This window comes from Pygoscelis adeliae, unplaced genomic scaffold (genome assembly GCF_000699105.1).
Source record: "Pygoscelis adeliae isolate BGI_AS28 unplaced genomic scaffold, ASM69910v1 Scaffold320, whole genome shotgun sequence".
NCBI lineage: Eukaryota > Metazoa > Chordata > Aves > Sphenisciformes > Spheniscidae > Pygoscelis > Pygoscelis adeliae.
The window spans coordinates 37,865-57,470 of NW_008823967.1; the positions used below are offsets into that span (position 1 = coordinate 37,865).

The following is a 19,606-nucleotide window of genomic DNA, read 5'->3' on the forward strand; positions in this document are numbered from 1 at the left end:
CATCTTTATGAAATGAAATGTCAACCAATAACACATGGTCATCAGCATGGAGAAAATGAGCCAGCAATGCCCATTCTTTTTCTTCACTGCTGTTGCATTTAGTACTGTGGATGCATATGGATTTCTGTTCCCATCTGCAACCTAGTGAAATAATTACCTTAAGTTTCTTTAGCGTAGTTGTATCACTTGCTATGTGATATAATTCAGATATAATACAAAAAACATTTTGGAATGGATGCCCTGTTGTTTCTGTGTTGCATTAATTGCTGGAAGAATAAAACTTAATAAAATCAGTTGCGATAGATATGAATGTCTTAATGTTAAGAGATATTGATATGTGTTTATTTTTGTTGACAAATCAAAAGCAACATTTTGCTTTCCATATTGTAACATGCTATGCACACTGCAGTTCTGCAGGTATAGAAGTCTATCAGTCAATATTCCTTTTTTTTTTTGGTAAATCAGCTTATGATCTTAATCTGCAGATACAGCATTCAGTTATAATGGCTCTGTAATTTTTGCATCCTGTAAAATAATTCGCTACCTCTCTGTCTTAATGATCTTTCATGTTTTTCTTTCATGTTTTTCTTCTCATAGCTTTGACGCCATTACTGGTGAGACTAGGGGAAGAGTCATTCATACAAAAAGCTTTGGAGGACAATGCAGAAAGGTCTTTAGCGGCGATAGGAGAGAATACTACAGGCTGAGTGAAAGCGTTCTTGCTTATACTTTCCAGGTATGTTTCCATTAAGCACAGCTTTATCTTTAGAGCAATGATTAAAACTGGGAGAATGATGCAAAGCTTGTAGGGTCTTTTGGCAGGTAGGTTCCCCTAAATGCTGCTGAATGACACCTGTTCCCTCTCTGCAGTCACTTATTATTTTGAAATACAAACTGGTGTATATCTTGCTAAAATGAAAGGAAAAAAAATTGTAATTCCTTGGATGAGATTTCTAATTCTCCCACAGTTAGTCTGAATGTAAATCCATCTCCTTAGCTCAAGCAGTCACCTGAATCACCCTAAGAAATGTTATGTGCACAAGGCTTTGGGTGCTTTGTGGAGATCTTCCAGAGATATGGTTTGTTTGAAGTCGCTGCCTCAGAGATTTGGTTTGTCTCACGTTTGTCAAAGCCAAGCAATCTTTAATGTACTTTACTTCGTAACTTAAATAGTTAATATACAAATATATATATATAAAAAAAATAATGCTTTTCCAATAGTGTTCAGTACTTTTTATGAAATCTGAAATGGATTCAGCCTGAAAAACACATCGGATTTTTTGCATCAGGAAGGACTTGCTCTACTCTGTAAGTTATAATTTTTAACATCCTTCATGAAGCTCTTTATACAGAGTTCTATCTTTCATCTTCTAGGTTAAAATTCAGAATGATTTCAGTTATGAGTTTTTCAACAGCAGCTGGTCTTATATGAAACACACAAAGAGGCGTGAAAAATCAAACAGTGCATACAGTAATTCAGGGAATAAAATTCTGCAACACAGGCAAAGGGTATGTATAAGTTGTCACTGTGGCTTAGTATTTTGCATAAACATTTTCATAATTTTTTGCATGTGCTTTAATAGTGACATGCAAATATTTATTTTATCCAGATATTTTTGGCACAAAATGCATGACAGAAAAAATCCCATAAAACCTTTACAAAGAGATCACTGGTTTGGTTATCAATTAAGAAGGGTTGGCTGCTGTTTTTACTTTCTCCATTTTACCTCTTGATTAGTGATTTATTTATTTACTAGCTGTTTTCGTCCCTATTTGAGGAAGAAAAACATTGGCTTCTTCTCATAACTGATTAATCTTTTCCATTTTCTTCTAATGTTTTACTGCCTTTTTTTTTTTTTTCTATTACCTCTGTCAGTACCTTGGAGCAAAAAAATTGAAATAATTCTGTGATTAAAGTTAATTTATTTTATAATACATTTTCCACTAGTAGAACTCCATTAAGAGAGAGATTTGGTGTCTTAAACAGTCAGGAGGTCACAGTGCTTATGCCTTTGACTTATTTAAAAAGGAGCATTAGATAAATAATTTAAGAGTAACTCTCAATTATGAAGTATAACCTCTATCTTGTAGCAAATAAAACCTAGTAACAAGTGTATACATTTTATGGCCCCCAAGATGACAGAGGACAAGCTCATTTTACCACACTAACAATGACATATTTTGAGACTTAGCATAACAAAGTTCAAAAGAAACTTTGAGAGGCTGAGGTGAACAATATTGTATAGGCATGTAGGATTTTATAGTTCAGGAGCATCCTCAAAATGGTTAGAGCCCCTTACAAAGAAAGGCTCCTCTAGACAAAACGGGGTGCAAAGAAGACCTCTCTATTGCCTCTGACTTGCTTTCAGACAAGGCTTGTTAACCTGCTACTGCCAGGCTTCTGGTGTTGGAAACCACCATTATGTTTGAAGAGTGGTATTTTCCTTCCTTATTTGTCCTTATGCTAGCTTTCAGGTACACAGGAGGAAAAGAAAGATATTGCAGCAATTATAAATAAAGGTCCAAAAGATATTTCCTAACTTCAGGGTATTCTTTTTGCATTCACCAAGTTGCTTAGACATATCTAACAGCTCTGTAAAGCTGTTGCTTAGTAGCCAATATAACGTGCATGTCATCCGGCTAGTAGGAATCACCCTGATAGTGACAGGGAGCATGACTGACGTCTTTTCCTTCCCCCAGAGTAAGCAGCTGATGGTTGTTGAGAACAGTGTGGAAGTTGCTCAGTTTATTAACAACCGCCCAGACTTTCTCACTCTTGCGGAGCCCTTTTGGAAGGAACTGGCCAACCTTCCAGTTGTCTACGAGTACAACATCTACCGAAGATTTATTGAACATTTTGGGACTCATTTCTTACACTCTGGATCTCTAGGAGGACTTTACAAAGTTATTTTTTATATGGATACTGACAAAGTAAAAGCAGAAGGTAGAGTACTAGAGTTTATGTTACAAGAAACAAAGTGAATAAACAAGAATAAAAATTTATTTGCATGTTATCCCAGCTAATATCTAAAATCAAGTAAGAGGCTTCTACTAGTCACCACATTCTCTTCACAGGCAACAGAAAGAAGATTAGAAAAATTGTCCAAACCACAACATTTAGTTCTAGATCCACATCTGTGACCTGCAGTGCTCTGGGTAGCAAAGATTTGATAGTTGGTTCAAGACCTCATCAGGCTAAACTTGAATTCTAGTGTCAATCTAAATCTGAAATAATGTTAAAGCTTAAAAGTTACTTGCAGATGAAGGTTGGGTAAAACTGTGTAAAGCAGAATAAATTACAAACAGAGCAAACACCAGAGTGGCACGTATGATGGTACTCAGTGTTGAACAATGCTGTAGAATTAGGGACTGCTGAGGAAAGAGAGGAAAGAAACAATAAACTTTTCCCAGATACACCTCCCATCTGTCAGCCTCCATCTGTAGGCTTTAGCAACACATGGACCTTCCCACAGGACGTGCTAGTTCGCTGCCTTCTAATTTAGGCATAATACTTCATGACATCTCAAGTCAATGGAAAACTCGGAAATGAATCCAACACACTTTCTGTGTACAGTATTGTTAATGGATGGATTATCTGCAGGTATGAGCATCACAGACATGTATGAGTGTACCACATCAGGCTGGAACGCATTCATTGTGAAAAAGAAGAAAACAGAGTGCTCCAAACTGGATAAACTGCTACAGACTTCTTCAGGTAAAATGTTCAACAGTGGCTTGTACAGTTGTCATGTCTCCATCCTTCATCTCCTCCTAAATAGCTGTCAAAATGAGGAGTAGGTGTTGATTGCATTGTTGAACTCCATCTTAACATGCTGAACCCAGACACCAAATGCCTGGTTTAAAAGGCTCTCCAACACTCATCAATCATTGCTAATGCTTTCCCAGTAACCAGTATTTTTCTGGACACCCTAAGTCAGGGCTGCCAAGACACCTGCAAAACCAGATACTTCTTATGTATTATCGATGTAAGAGCTCTTGATCCAGGCACAGGTGGTTGATCTGCACTAATGAGTCCTTTCACTACTTGCTAGCATAGTTTTTGCATGCATTGTTTCTATTTCCATTTGTAAACATAGCAATGCTGGTATTTTCTGTATTTCCCACCCTGAATCTACAGGAAGCAGTGGTAATAAGATTAAAGGAGATGTCTACATAGAAGGAGGAAGCCAAGGTACTGTTGCTGGCCTTAGTTATCTAGAGCTGAATAATCCTGCTGGGAACAGTCAGAGATACTCCTCTTGGGCCAGATCAGTGACAGACTATCCCAGAGTAATTAAACAAAAGGTAAGGCTATTTTCCTGAAGCAGAGATGAGCAGATGGGATCACCTCAAGGGGAGAAATTATTAAGCTATAGCTGGTGATTAATCAGGCTGTAGTCTGCAATAATTTTGTTTTCAGATCACTTTATAAAAAAAATAAATTCACAGGAAGAAAATGCCATGAAGCTAACGTGATCAGCTGCATCATGAATCTAAGTCCTTTGGCAGGTCAATACCTACAATCTTACCAGCCTTCAGTGACTTTAGTGGAGTTCTGCTTAAGAATGATTAATTTCTCCGATGAAGGTCACCCTAGCATCGGAGAAAGCCCAGATTTGAGATAGCCCCTTTCCTGAAATGCATATTGGCGAATCTGTGTGGCTTCCACTTGGCTTGCCAACTTCTGTGTATCACTTTTATCCCTTCTCCTTCTGCCTGCATCCAGAAGTTTAGCATAAGTGGAGATTCTGGAAGCCAGACACTTCAAAGCTGGCCGTGGCCGTATTCACTGCTACCTTGTCTAAGTCACTTTTGGGAAATGCTCACATACTGAAGAATGATATAAATCTAAAAGATTTCTGCCAGGAAGTTTTCAATTAAATGTAAAAGCACAGAATATCATAAAATAGGTAATAGAAATGCAAAAATGCTTATTGTTACCTTCAATCATTGCTCAATGAAATTCCATAATGGGTTGTTTAAATGTCCAGCTTTTTAGGCTGCGAATAGCTGGATGAGAATTTGGGTTACTGTACTTTGGTGGTCTGTGTTACACTTTTATCTCAACTGCAATCTCATAGGTCAGATATGTTTAAACATGACTGATCTACCGCTAGCTTTAAGAGATGCTGTTAAGCAAGCTGACTTTTCAGAAGGCGGCTAATATTAAATACTAACATAAGATTTCAGCTCGCTAGCTAGCAAATTAGCTAGCGTCTGTCAGCTCCCATGTGCAGGAGCATACATCACAAATTATTTTGCTTATAAACTCTTATGTCCCAATTATAACTATTTAATATAAGTGTTTCTCTCCTGTGTGTAGCTAACACCATTATATGAGCTGGTAAAGGAAGTCCCCTGCTCCTCAGTCAAAAGGCATTACCTAAAACAAGCCATTGAAGAATATATGGCTGAGAATGATCCCTGCAAATGTCAGCCTTGCCAGAATGGTGGTGAGGCAGCTGTGGAAGGAACTCAGTGTGTGTGTTACTGCAAGCCTTACACCTTTGGAGCGGCTTGTGAGCTGGGAACCCTCGTGCAAGATCAGCCAGGTCAGCGCTCTTTAAACTTGTGAGAGTTTAGAAGTGGCAAAGTGTGCTCTTCTGCTTCCAGAGTCTGTTCGTCCCACTGCACAACCTGAATGAGTGGCTGATGTGCAGCGGCTACTTTGGGTCGGATATCACTGCAGACACGCAGCGCAGGGAGGGTCATGCTGAGCCTGAGTCTTTGCTTAACATGTCCAAACAGTACTTAACAAAGAACTGTTTTTATTATTATTGCTAAATGCAGCGGACAATACTAACCACTCAAAATGTAACCTTCTGTAAATAAGTATATATATTAAATGAATGAGTATCAATAACTTCAAAAATTTTTGCTTTCTAATTTTGTAATTACTTGTAGCTGATAGCTATTTTTATGTTCTCTGAGACTCTGACAACATATAGACTCCATGGAATTATACTTATGTAAAAGGCAAGTTTGGGAAAGGTGAAAGGTTAGATCATTGCAATCTGGAATTCTCTGTAAGGGCACAGTTTGGACCATCACTAGCTTTGAACAGCCTGTGCCTTTAAACCACCTACAGAGTGGTTTAATGTGAAATATTCCCAAATGTTGCGTAGGTATTGTTGATGGACACTGGAGCTGCTGGTCTTCCTGGAGTTCTTGTTCAGGGGGAAGGAAATCGAGGAGTCGAACTTGCAACAACCCCTCCCCGCGTGGTGGTGGGAAGGCCTGCATAGGAGAGCAGCGTGAAAGCAGACCATGCGAAGATGAAGAGCTGCAGCATTTTCGGTACGCAGAAAAAAACATTTGGAGCACGACTACAGGAAAATTTAAAAATTTATTTCAGAAGGATGCATAAGCTATTGAATTCAGGGAGATGATCACTTACTGAGCTTTCATATTTAAGTTGAAACAAAATGAAATTCAGAAGCTGTGAATCTGATACAAGATAAGAGTAGAAAATGGGGTAAAAGCCAGTAAACTTGACACCATCCTATTTAGCACTCTCTCAGAGAGCCTGGCAGGGCCCCATTTAAGTATAATTGTGATGTAAATAGGATGCATAATAGTCTTGAAAATGGGCTTCACTGAGAAGTGTAGAATTTTGAAAGGAAGGGAGACTAAATTCAAATAAATCATACTTTTGTTTGCTTCATAGCTTGATTGAACCACACTGTTTTGATTTATCCATAACTCCTACAGAATTCTGTTCACCTCCTCCTCTCTTGGAAAATGGATTTGTTCAAGTAAGTTATTTCTATTACTCTATTATTTGTCCTATCCCTACCTGCAGTGTCTCTATTACAGTTAATAAATATATTCACTTGCAAATTTGTATTTATCTTGGTAAGCTTAGTATCAGAGCTACTGTATAGCAGCTCTCTCAGCATCTCTCCCTGGCAGAAGTTTACGTGACATTAGCCAAGAATTCTTACTAAAAATAAAAGAAAACCAAAAAAGCCGCACCTCCAAAACCAGAACAAAATCTTTGCTTTTCTGGACCATGGTACCTACAGAGAAAAGTAATCTACTTGTCTTTTACCCTCTACACATATTAAAATTTTTCTGAGCCACATGAATTACTTATTAAAGCACAGGAAACTAGAGAAAAAACAGCACAGAAAGTAAACTGTCCAAGGTCATCCAGCAAGTCCATAGCAAAATTATAAACAGATTTTAGGAATCTTCACTCTACACCCTGTAACTCACCATTGTACTTTCTTGTTCCCTGGTGAAACTATGATCTGGCAAGGTATTTGGCTGACTGTAACTTGCGCCTATTTAACAAGGGAGACAATTCTTCCCTTGGAGGAATGGATTATTCCTTCTCCTTGTTATAAGGTTGTCTAAAATCTTTTTGCTCAACAAATAGATAGAAGGATTGGTTCAATATCCATTAGTTGTCTCTGCACAACTGCAACCCGGGGCAAGATCCAAAATTTTGTGCTCCCTCTTTTGCTAGTGATTTTTTGGGGGTAATCAATAGTTGTCTCCTATATTGATATTTTTGGTTCACAAACTAAAGGTAAAATCCTGCAATTTGTGGAGTAGTCTCAATTTTTCGTAAGATCTCTCCTTAGAAGAGAGTGGGATATAAAATGAGGAAAGACCTGTGTCTTCAAGTCCAGCTCTTTTGAGTGACCATATCACGTTAACCTTTAGCAAGCTCATAACATGCCGTCCTAAGAATTAGCAAAGCCATATACTCTCCACTGATCCCCCCAGAAGGCTGTTCAAGAGCTTATGTTTGCCCTGTAATGCTTGATAACAGCCATATTTGCAGTCAGTTTATACGTTGGCAGGAGAGCGCTGTTCCATCACTGATGTACCACTGCCAGACCCCCGTCACAGGGTACCGCCAACTCTAAGTCTCCCTTTGCTAAGTTAAGATAGCCCAAATATTCTGTATTCTACCAACTTATTTGCAGCATCATCTCCATTTTGATCACATTTACTGACTATTGATAACCACAGTTGGCCCCAGTATTCCAGACACTCTCACCACTGCATTGTAGAGTGACATTAATATTTCTCGCTGTCCTCAGCTACTGCATCCCAGAATCAAAGGGAGTTCAACGCTGCTGGTAGTTCTTAGATTGTATATCCAAAATTTCACCTGTTCCTTTTCTTTCAGAATGCTGAAAACTCATACCCTGTTGGGAAAAGCATTGTTTATGCTTGCAGACATGGATATTCTCTTGTTGGTGATCCTGTTGCTAAGTGTGGCAGTAATTTACAGTGGCAAGTTGGAGACAGATATTGCCAGGGTATGTCTAACTGATTCCTGTTTTGAAATACAACTCCATTCCTGAATTCCAGTGAAACATCTCTGAACATCTGCTTTCAACAACAACGGGGGAAAAATACACACCTGCGTTTCCCAGTTCCCTAGACATAATCAGGTCTAAATTGACTTCTATTTTTAATCCAGATATTGTAATACTGAAATAGAGAAACATGCCCATCAAGTCTGGTTTTAAGGAAGGCTGGAAGTGAGGGAGACTAAATTCCAGTCCAGGAATTACTTCCTGTGGAAACAAACTTTGTGGCTTAATTCAGTCCTGTGGCTATATGCAAGAACCGTGGGAATGAGTCTATGTCTAAAGCCAACTGATGAAAAGGTCCAGTGGGCAGCACTGGGCAACCACAAAGTTCTCACATAACCTCCTTGTCAAAAGAACACAACTTTACGTCTTGGATGATCTCCCCACTTTGCTCTTTTCCTCTAACCTGGTCAGTAACCATTAGGGTTTCTTTTTTTTTCCCTGCACATTTTATTTGTATGTCAACTTTGAGCGTGATCATATAGACTTGGGAATTTTCAGAGCTGCAGTTCAACACCATCCTTTCCTCCTTCTGACTAGGACTGACTGCCCACAAATGCTGGTCCACACTGTTTAAATGCCATCTCTTTGTGTATCAGTACATGGTCTCCCAGAATCCTGTATGTATGACCTCTCTCTGCTAGGATGTTACCCTCTAGTATGAAACCTCAACAGAAGCATGGGTCCTAAGAACAAAGAAGCCCTCTTCAAGCTAGGGCTGGACCTGCAGGCTGTAGGAGAAGATATTGTGACTCTGTCCTTGGTATTGCACATGTATGGCTGGTGTGATGAGCTAATATCTTGTGCTAACACGATTGATATGTTTCTGTAGGAAAATCAGCTAATCTTACCATTCAACTTGTTAAGGAATTTAGGAGAAGATAAAATATGTGACTGCTTTCTGCAATCCACTGATTCACTGTGGCTATCTCAAATGCTTCAATCCTTAGAAACCGCTTGTCTCCTGCCTGTCCTGGAGGGGGGTTTGCAAGGAGAGCCATGGAAACCTGTGTATGAGATTGGTGAGAGAATAACTCTGTCTTGTCCACACGGCATGCATTTAGAAGGAGCACACTCCATTTTGTGTGAGCCCAGTCTCAAGTGGTCTCCTGACATGAAGACTATCCAGTGCAAGAGACCAGGTAAGCCGTTGCAGTGCTCCAAGTGCAATGAAGGAGTTTCTTTCCTGGACAGACTATGGCTTATGCAGGTAAGATATAGACAGAGCTATAGGTGAGATATAGTGATAGAGAAGACATACTTATATCACATGCAGGAAGCACAGAAAACGTGAGCATGTGCTTTCTGTGGGCTGTTCAAACAAGATGCCTTAAGACATTTGTTGTGAGGTTTCCTTACGGCTTTTTGCTTCCCGTTCCCCTATTGCTATCAAGTATTGTCACTAACAATATTTTAAGAGATTGCCTGGGATGTGTGCTACCTATTCTGCCACCAAGTATACTTCATTTTCCACCCATGCTGTGTAACACCACCACCGTGTGAGCTGCACCTTAAAGATATGGCTTTTCTATCTGGAAGCTGTTCAGTGCACCACAGCCTCTCATGGCAGAGAAGGACAGGGCTGGATCACTCCTTTTGCTCATCTGACAGTCACACAGCTGATATGAAATAAATCCCCAGGGACTGGAAGCAATGGGAAAATGCTGCTTCAAGTTCATGGTAAGAGCTGTTTAGGCTCTGGGTTGATACTGGCAGGCACTGGCAGAGAGGGAAATGGGCTATAGCATACAGCAGCTCTAAGTCATCTTTTCCAGCTGTGGAAGGCAGATGAGGCTTTCTCTTGAGCACTCCTATAATACAGCACTGGGGATGGAGACAATGCAGTGATTTTTGGTGGAAATTTCCCCTCTGCCGGAAGACAGCATTATGCCTGCTGTCTGTATTGCAATGCACTGCAACTCTTCTTTTTTTTGCTTCTCTGGCCATTTCTGCCTGTCTATTTTGCTTAGCAAGTCTTAATCCGTAAGGGAAGGGATTTTTTTTTGTTTTTGTTTTTGTTTTTTTAAAAAGGCAACAATGTTCAGGGATATTAAAGATTCATGTTAAAGTAGAAACCTACAGATATGTAATCTGAAACACAAATCAGGGTAAAGCTTTCTCAGAAAGTGTGTCCGTATGGATTTAGCAAAGTCTTGCCATTACTTGCTACAGAAATCTCCAGAGGAATGTTTAGCAAAGGCCTATTTCATTTTCAAGTTTGGAATACAACTCAGCACTCAAAGAACAGGACATGTGTAATGATGAAAATTCCCCAAGAATCACTATTCCTTTTATTTTTAAAGTTAGTGCAGATTGAGGACTAATGGTGGAACTTGTAGTTTTCATTACCATCAGTGTATAAAGATATTCAGGTTCACATTTCTACATAGGACTTCAGAGCCTTAGCTTTTCTAGGGACAACAGTGAAGCCAGTAACTCTGAAACCTAATGATAAAGCTGTTGCCAGCTATGATTCAGCACTGCTAAGCTTAGCAGAAACAAACAGCTGCTGCAGAAATGAGATGAATGTTTAAGCTTGAACATGGTACCTGTCTCATTCCGTCTGACTCATGACCTGTGGATAAATTACTGAACAGTAACTTTGCAAAGTGTATCATATCTTTTTAATAGTGTTGATTCCTTCCATGCAGTAGATACTTTTAATGAACACGCAGGATGTGACTTTATATCATGGCAGTATACTTCAGTGCCTTTTAAGCTCAACCAATAGGATAATTTCAGAGTAGACCTTTAACAGCCCTTGTTTTTCTGACCCTTAATAGCACTGTCTGTGTTCTTCTACTTCAGTGCTCAGTGTGAAACCAGAAGTGACAGAGCCTAAATGTCAGCCGTGGGAGAAAGTACATCAGTTTCAATGTGTGTGCAAAATGCCTTATGAGTGTGGGTAAGTTCAGGCTGAATTCGGCAATGACTTTCTCACTTTATTCAAGACCAATTAAATTTCTTAAGTCTTCAGTCCCTGACAGATGAGAAAGCTTTACTCATATGAGAAGGAGGCATTGTACTTTGTTTGCTTTACAGCTCAGTCAGTGTCCTGTTCATCACTTACCTGCCTTGTCAGAGCTGTCAGTGGGTTTTAGCAGTGATGGAATTTGGTTGGATGACAGAAGGTGAAAGCATAATTTCAGCTCCACTTGATCTGTGAAATAGATGGAAAAAGATAAAATGGTATTATGAAGATTTAGAAAATTGAGGAAAAGTTAGAACAGAGGCCCTTGGGACATAAACCATCAAAGCAGTAAGCTACTGAAATAAAGCAGATTTCTTTTCCCTGCTGAGAGACTGGAGAGTTATGAAAGGCACAATAATCTAATCTCCCATTTACACAGCAGCTTGCACAGACCAGTCACGTCACCTTTCCTGAACTCATAACTTGCAAACCACAGTTTATTGTTTCCTGTTTGATCTAATTCTACATTCTGCAGTAAGCAATGCAGGAGAAATGTAAGGAAATTAGTAACTCTCTCAGTTCTTTGCTAAACATGGAGGTAACAGAAGCAAAACAGAGGAGTAACAAGAAGACACCTGAGACCACCTGGTGCTGATGGCCAGATGTGCCAAAGAGCTCAGCACTCCAACATCTGGGCTGGTTTGCATAGACTGGATGAAGTCTCCTATAAAGTCATCACAGTGGCTGTGAGCTCTGGATATGAAATCTGTCCAGTTTTATGTCACAGCAGGAGCTGAGCCATTTTGAAACTCTAGGATAACAGATCAAATTTGTCTTATCCTTGTGTAGTAGGAGGAAGAAATTTTGAAGTTGTCTCAAGTGATTTCAAGGTAGCAGAACTTCTCAGTGGGGGGTGTATACTTTCCATCAGCCACATAGTTTAAGAGTGCCCTGCATGATGACTCTGGTTCTAAGCCAAAATTAGCACACTTTGAACAACCTGAAAATTAAAATTGGTGAGCTTAGTTTAGGTTTTGTAGATCCACTGGGCACTTCCCTAGGGTCTAAGGCCATTGTCTTTCATGCAAAGATAAGTGCCAGGTTTGTAATAACTCTGCTAAGACTCTATTCCTATCCTTAAACACCTAAATATTTTAAATAATCTGGTCCTACTCTTTGTGTCTCAATACTCATTAAAGTGAGGCAACAACCCCTCCTCTGGTTCACGGGTGTGTTGAGATTAGTTACATAGAAGATGAGGAGAGTCCACAATGCTAGGAAAGGCCTTGGGCAGAGTCACAATAACCTTGGAAGTTAAATGAATTACATTAAGTTATGCATTCAGGATTCAGTTATAGTTAATCTACTACATGCCTGTTTCTATTTTTTATAAGTATGTTCAAAATGGCAGGAAGATAGATAACAGTCATTTCTGTTACCTGAAGCCATCTTTTCACTCTGTCTTGAAATAACACGTCTAATAATAGAAGGATAAATCATCAGCTGTCAAAGCAGACTAATCTGCCAGCCTGTTAAAGCTGTAGGAGTAATGCATGTAAGCATATCTTGGTCCTTCCTCAGAGGGCAGAAGTAACTTGGCTTGCTTTGCTGTGGCAGTGACTTTCAGCAGCAGCCTCTGCTCAGAAGAAAGCTGGGAACAAGAGTTCACATGGGAATTCAGGAACACCATGGTTTCAGACCCATCTTACATCCTTTCAGTTTCCAAGAGACTAGCAGCCGAGACTTCCCAGGACAGCACGAGAACCCCACAACAGGCTGGTGAGGGGTAACTCGTCCCTCATGACGTGGTGCCTTAGGCTACATCTATCTTCATCAGCTAGAGCAAGGGAATGATCTCAGGCACCAGAGCTGGTAAATTGCTGGAGCAGCTCCTGGTAGAGCTTTGGCAAGGGCCAACTCCTGGATAATTCCCAGGCACAGTGCAGGACTTACTAGGGTCTGGGACCATTCCAGTCTGATGGAGTCCCCATATTTTGGGGGCAAAGAGAGTTTAACCGAATGGACACCAGCTATTCTGTGTGAATTGGCCCCAGTGGAAGGAAGCAGTCAGAGCACAGTTAATGTGTTACTACAGATGAAACCTCAGCCTCCAGTAGCTAAAGACTGTCTCCACAGTGAAACATGAGATTTGATAATTTTTAAGTACTATCCCCTCTTTTTTCCTCCAAATTTATTTATGTAGCATCTATGTCTCTCCTAAGAGTTCTTGGCCTCTGTTACATTAAAACTTATGGTCTTGAATATAATTTTAAGAAGTTAAAATAATTTCCAGCATGCTGAATTTTTCACTTTTTAGTTTCACCAAAAGTTGCCTGCCTCTCATTGTAGGTGAAAGGGAGAGAAGGCATTTGCTGACTTACATGTGTTATTTCATTTCTCACAATCAGTACTTGAGTAAAAGCTTGTTATTATCCAAGCCTTCTTATTCAGGTAAAAGATATTGAACTTCTCACATTCACTTTACACAAGGATTCTTCCTTGCCTCTAATAATTTTTATTGCACTGCTGTGATGCTCCCAGCCGTGTAATACCCTTTCTCAGCAATGAGTGCAAATTATTAATTTCTCTTATGAGTACAGATTCTCCATCCTTTTTCTTATGCATCTGAACATGTTGATTTCCACTGGCTTTCTCCCAGCTGACCCAGCTATAGCAAGTATGTGAAGTACTCTCAAGCCAGTTTGAGAGATTATACTGTAGCGAGAGATTGGCAACAGGGACCATGAACTCCCTGGGTTCAATCTTCGGCAGCTGGTTAAATCAGCCTCTTTTGGGTGTTGCTGAAGTGGTGCAAAGCAGACAGATTAGTGCACTTGTGTCTAACCTTAATCTATCCGGCTAAATTAAGCTGCCTTGTATACAAGATTTTGACCTTAAGACTCAGATATTGGCATTTATCACTCAGGCAAATAAAGAAGGCCTCTGAAAAAATTTAAACATAATGAACAACTTAATTACAGATTAGATGCTTTCCCTGGATCACACTTTGTTCTTCCAAATTTAAGATGATATTTAAAGATTAAGTTTTTCTTATACCTCTGTCTGTAAAGATGACTTTCACATTATAAATCAGTGCACCGCTAACTCGGGCTGTGCAGCCAGACGAGCAAATAATATAATGCAGACAAATGCACCAGCTTCCTTTATCAGCTGCTTGGTGCTGTGTATCCATTGGGCTGTCCTCTTGTTGTGCCTCAGAATAAGAGGGTTAACCTCATTCTTTTTGTTAACAAAAGAGCATTAAGGAAAATCCAGGCAACAAACTTTACTAGGGATTTAGTGGCTGGTATTTTGACTAAGCACAGCAGTTAAGGGACCCACTGCAGTTGAGGTTGCTAACTTAAGTAGGAGATGTAATACAGTTAATAATAATTGAAGACATATTTGGTTGCAGGTAGATGCAGCAAAGTTTTCAGGCTCAGCTAATGAACTCTGTGCCAAATTTTAAATATCTTAAAGATGCAGTATAGAATTATAGAATCATTAAGGTTGCAAAAGACCTCTAAGATCATCGAGTCCAACCGTCAACCCAACACCACCATGCCCACTAAACCATGTCCCTAAGCGCCTCATCTACACGTCTTTTAAATACCTCCAGGGATGGTGACTCAACCACTTCCCTGGGCAGCCTGTTCCAATGTTTAACCACTGTGTTACAAGTAGTTTAAACTTTCTGTAAAGCCACCTCTTTTAAGAGGCTTCTTTCATCTTTTAAAGAAACATCCCCAAAACTTGGAGCAGGCACTTTTCCCCAGTGCCTTATTTATATATCTACTAAAAAACACCTCCTAATTCCCGGGGGGGGAAATCACCTTAACACTTGGCCAGCAAGTGAGCAAGGTTTGAGTTAGGACTTTATTACTAGACCTTCCCTCTTCCAAATTCCTCTTCCCTACTCTGGCAAGCCACTTTCACAGGGACTGTTACCCTCCCCTTCAGGCAGCCTCGTGAAGCTCATTAGGGCCATTTGCCTGTTCCTCATCAGCCTCTCTCCCCACCAAACAGCTGTTTAGTGGAGGTTGACCCTCAGAACTGACCCATTAGACACTAAAAGTTTCTGTGGGAGTGTTTGTGAGCTCAAAAGGAGGACCTGTGCTCAAAATAAGCCTTTGGAGCTGTATTTCAAAGCTCTCCATCCCCTGGGAGCCCTCTCTTGTACTCTGCGCAGCACCTTACCTGTGGCTGTAAAGTGTATCCAGGAGAGCACAGGCATGCCCTGCTCTGTAGAGGCACTTTTTTTGTTCACTCCACACAGATGCCACTGATTGCATTGAGAACAAGTGGAGAAGCTTGGGGTTTGAGATTAAAATCCAGAAATAATGGAAGGGCTTTTTCCTCCGCTCCTACACTTACAGCATGAAATACAAATGATAACAACTTCCTGGAACTGTCCCCAAAAGAAATACTGTTTAAGGTTGTCCAAGAATTGTTATTACCACTTTTACAAGCTAATTTTTGTGGGTGCTAAGACAATATCCAAATGTCAAGAAATAAGCAAGCAAATTCCCTGGATAAGTAGAGCAGGTTTTTAATAAAATTTCTGTGGAGATGTATGTGTATTTCCAGAAATATCTTTGTTCTCTGATGTTGGATCATAACATTTTATTTAGCAAAAGCTGAAGCTTTTAAAGGACAGCAGAGAAAAGTTCTTTAAGTATATTCTAATGTCTTATAATTAAGAAATACTTATAAAATATTTTAGTATACATGCATGTGTGTATATATCATTATATGTATATGAAATGTTTTCTGTGTGTGTACTTAGGTGCATGCATGTGTAATCTATTAGAGAATAATTGAGATCTGAACTCTTTTTAACTAGTCTCGCTCTCACTGCTACTGAGGTCAATGGCAAACACCCAATAATATCCCTGTCCTTCAGAGGGGGCAGATCCTGGCTCTGCTGAGGTGCAGCATCCTGTGGAAAAGGAAAGAGTCTGAATTATTCCCGTCTATGTCTCAAGTTCCCTTGGTGCACTCTTAGGATGTCCTTCAATGAACAGGGAAATTGGTACTGGACCCTGAATGTTTTCCGCTCCTTCAGCTCTTTTTAAGAGGTACCAAGATAAAACACATTTAAATAGCACGATCCCCGCTTTTCTTTTCAGTCCTTCCCTGGACACCTGTGCTACAGATCAAAGAACCAAGAGAAACACACCTTTAACTGTTTGCAAGATGCATGCCTTGGAGTGCATGGGCAGAAAATATTCTCTTACTAATGCAGAAAACTGTAAGATACCTCAGGCAGCTGAAAAATCATGTGGATCATGCCGTTCGTGGGAAAAATGTGATGGTAAGAGATGCTTCACAATTGTAAGCAAAATTGTTTATATGACCAAAATGAAATCTTTATCCTCAATTATGCATTAGCTGTAGGTCTGTCCTGATATCGTATTTCCAGACCCTCCCAGAAGCACCAGGCACTGCTAAGTGGGTTCAAACCATCAGCCTGGTGTTTGGTGTCCAAACATGGCAGGAAGCTCCAACCATGGAAAAGAAAACCCTGCAGGATATTGTAACAAGATGCACTGTCTAAAGGAAAAGCTTATTCCTAGTCCCTATTAAGTGGGTTACCCTGTTGGTCCTCTGGAATTTTTGCGTGAAACCTTTGCCCTACTCTTTTTTCACTGTTTCCACCTGTTTTGAATTCCTTAACACAGTAATTGTGGGAGTCCTTACTGCCCACAGGAATAGCTAATCCTTTCCTGAAATTTGCCGAGCAGTCTCCCTAGCAGTATCTTGTGGCAAGGAGTTGAATGTCTTATTCTATACTATCTAGGAAAGCCACTTACTTTTGTTTGTACTTCACTGCCTATCCCCAGTTTCTCATATTATGATCAAAGTTGAATGTCTTTTCCTTCAGAGGAAATACTCCCAGTCTTTTGCAATCTGTCTGCAGTGGAAGTTTTCAAATTCCCTGATCTAATTTCCCTGAGTGTCCTACACTACATTGTATTTAATGGAGGGTTGCCAGAAATGGGAAGATAAAGAATTAAATTGAGTTTTTAGAGGTGCCCCACATAGAGGCACAGTTATTGTCATATTCTGAAAATAAAAAAGATTACTTGGTAGGATTTCATCTGTTTTGTCTAACAGGGTTGAACAGACAAAAATAGTAACAAAAACAGATAATTAAAACTGGCTGGACCTTCAGCAGAGACAAACATAGGCAAAAAAATTAAACATACAACACCAAAACAAAGACACAGTTATGAAAAATAAATCTCAGATGGGACCTTCTTCTTATCTGATTATTTAGCTGTTGTCACTGACACAACTATGCACATTTATTTGTAGGGGTAGATCCTTTTATCTTAGTGAAACAGCCTGTATGTAAATAAAGATACCAGTTTTAAGTGTCTGCATGATCAGCTTGCTACTGTCCAAGGACAGATCTCTCATCTTGCGTGTTATCTGGACTCTGGAGAAGTAGATACACAAAGCGATTCAAGCAGTAACATCAGAGAAGTGTTTGAGAGCAATATCTCGGGCATCTTGAGCAAGCTTTTCCCACAAGCACAATCAGCTTCTCCAAGCAGAGGAAGCCCCAGCAGTGCACCACTCGTTTCCACTTCTAGTTTTTCCACTGAACTTGAATAACAGCTAATGTTACTTCTGCTTAGGAAAAGAATCATAGAATGCTTTGGGTTGGAAGGGACCTTTAAAGGTCATCTAGTCCAACCCCCCTGCAATGAGCAGGGACATCTTCAACTAGATCAGGTTGCTCAGAGCCCCGTCCAACCTGACCTGGAATGTTTCCAGGGATGGGGCATCCACCACCTCTCTGGGCAACCTGTGCCAGTGTTTCACCACCCTCAGCATAAAAAATTTCTTCCTTATACCTAGTCTGAACCTACCCTCTTTTAGTTCAAAACAATTACCCCTTGACCTATTGCTGCAGGCCCTATTAAAAAGTCCGTCCTCATCTTTCTTACAAGCCCCCTTTAAATACTGAAAGGCTGCAATAAGGTCTCCCCAGAGCCTTCTATTCTCCAGGATGAACAACCCCAACTCTCTCAGCCTCTCCTCATAGAAGAGGTGCTCCAGCCCTCTGATCATTTTTGTGGCCCTCCTCTGGACTTGCTCCAACAGGTCTGTGTCTTTCTTGCACTGAACACCCTCTGGAAAATTGCTGTCAATCCTACATTTTTGCTGCAAACGAAAGTTTTTTTGGTTTTAGTCTGGTTTTGTTGAGTCGGATGCCATCCTGAGTGTTTTTCCTCTGTGCTTTTGCTTAGCGCAATCGAACAGCTGTGTTTGTGATGAAGATGAGCCATGCGAGGAGGGAGGCATCCAGATCTGTGCTGAAGTGAGTGGCTCTGCTGCCCATCGGACTATGACCGAGTGTGAGGCTGGGCGGCTCAAATGCCAGGGGGAGACTGTCACCCTTGTCAGCATAAATCCCTGCAATGTACAGACCAAATAAGATATGTTATGGTTCATTTTGTTTATTGCCATGGGATATGTCAAAATGTGTCAACTCTTGGGCAAGACCTACTTTGAACCTTGCTCTACCAAATGTAAGCTCTGCTGTGAAGTCCACCGCAGCTGATGACACTGTGTGCAACAGCTCTGGTTGGCTCTGAATCAGGGCCCGAGGCTCTTTGTTAGGCAGAGCTGCAATCACCGTTACCGCTCATGACAGGGCTCTTGCTTAGACCCTGGACTTAGCACTGGCAAGTTTACTTCACATTTCCATCAGAATTAAAAAATGTTGCTGAAGTGCAATTTCTAAAGTAGCATTTATAGTGATGGATTACAGTGTCTAACATTGTAAATACATTTTACTTAAAGGCATGCAAACATATGCATGCACTGATTACATTTAGATTGCAGAAAAAAAGAATAGGCTTTACAAAGTAAGATGCATGATTCTTCTCTTCTAATAAATTAACTTCTTCCTACTGTACTTTATTCAGTTGAGCAAACAGTATGCACAGCATTGAGCCTGTCCTTGAGCCTGAAGCTCTTAAAGGTCAAAGCAATGTGCATTAATAGTAAAGTCAGCTTAAAGTAATGAGAAGACTTCCTATGCTCGCAGCTTCTTGTACACACAACTGCTTCATGAAAAGTCACCATTTTGCATTGTCATAACTATCATAATGATCTATATTTGTAAGCACAGGTAACTCCGTTGCATTTGTCACATGCATTTATGTTTGTGCCAAGACCAGTTTGCTTACAGACCATTGCACATAGAGGCCTTCCACCACAGCAAAACTTTCTCAAAGGCAGCTATTAAGGAAAGCACATGTTCTCAGAAATGGAGACACTCTGCATATGGTCCCCCTGGAGATACCTTTGGACAATCTCCTAAGACTGTTCCTAAATAAATGGAATC

The 19,606-nt window shown here is 40.2% G+C and overlaps 1 protein-coding gene across 1 annotated transcript in view; it reads left to right on the forward strand.

The window, feature by feature from the left end:
- C7 (complement component 7) overlaps nucleotides 1-19,592 on the forward strand; it is a 23,174-nt gene extending 3,582 nt beyond the window's left edge. Inside the window, exons 6-18 of the mRNA XM_009324379.1 lie at nucleotides 598-736; nucleotides 1,375-1,509; nucleotides 2,701-2,944; nucleotides 3,602-3,715; nucleotides 4,139-4,305; nucleotides 5,324-5,552; nucleotides 6,126-6,297; nucleotides 6,668-6,755; nucleotides 8,144-8,276; nucleotides 9,284-9,475; nucleotides 11,142-11,238; nucleotides 16,374-16,558; nucleotides 18,504-19,592. Coding sequence (XP_009322654.1) covers nucleotides 598-736; nucleotides 1,375-1,509; nucleotides 2,701-2,944; nucleotides 3,602-3,715; nucleotides 4,139-4,305; nucleotides 5,324-5,552; nucleotides 6,126-6,297; nucleotides 6,668-6,755; nucleotides 8,144-8,276; nucleotides 9,284-9,475; nucleotides 11,142-11,238; nucleotides 16,374-16,558; nucleotides 18,504-18,691 — 2,083 coding nt within the window. The 3' untranslated portion in view covers nucleotides 18,692-19,592. The remainder of the gene's footprint in view (nucleotides 1-597; nucleotides 737-1,374; nucleotides 1,510-2,700; nucleotides 2,945-3,601; nucleotides 3,716-4,138; nucleotides 4,306-5,323; nucleotides 5,553-6,125; nucleotides 6,298-6,667; nucleotides 6,756-8,143; nucleotides 8,277-9,283; nucleotides 9,476-11,141; nucleotides 11,239-16,373; nucleotides 16,559-18,503) is intronic.
- The last annotated feature ends 14 nt before the right edge of the window (nucleotides 19,593-19,606 follow it).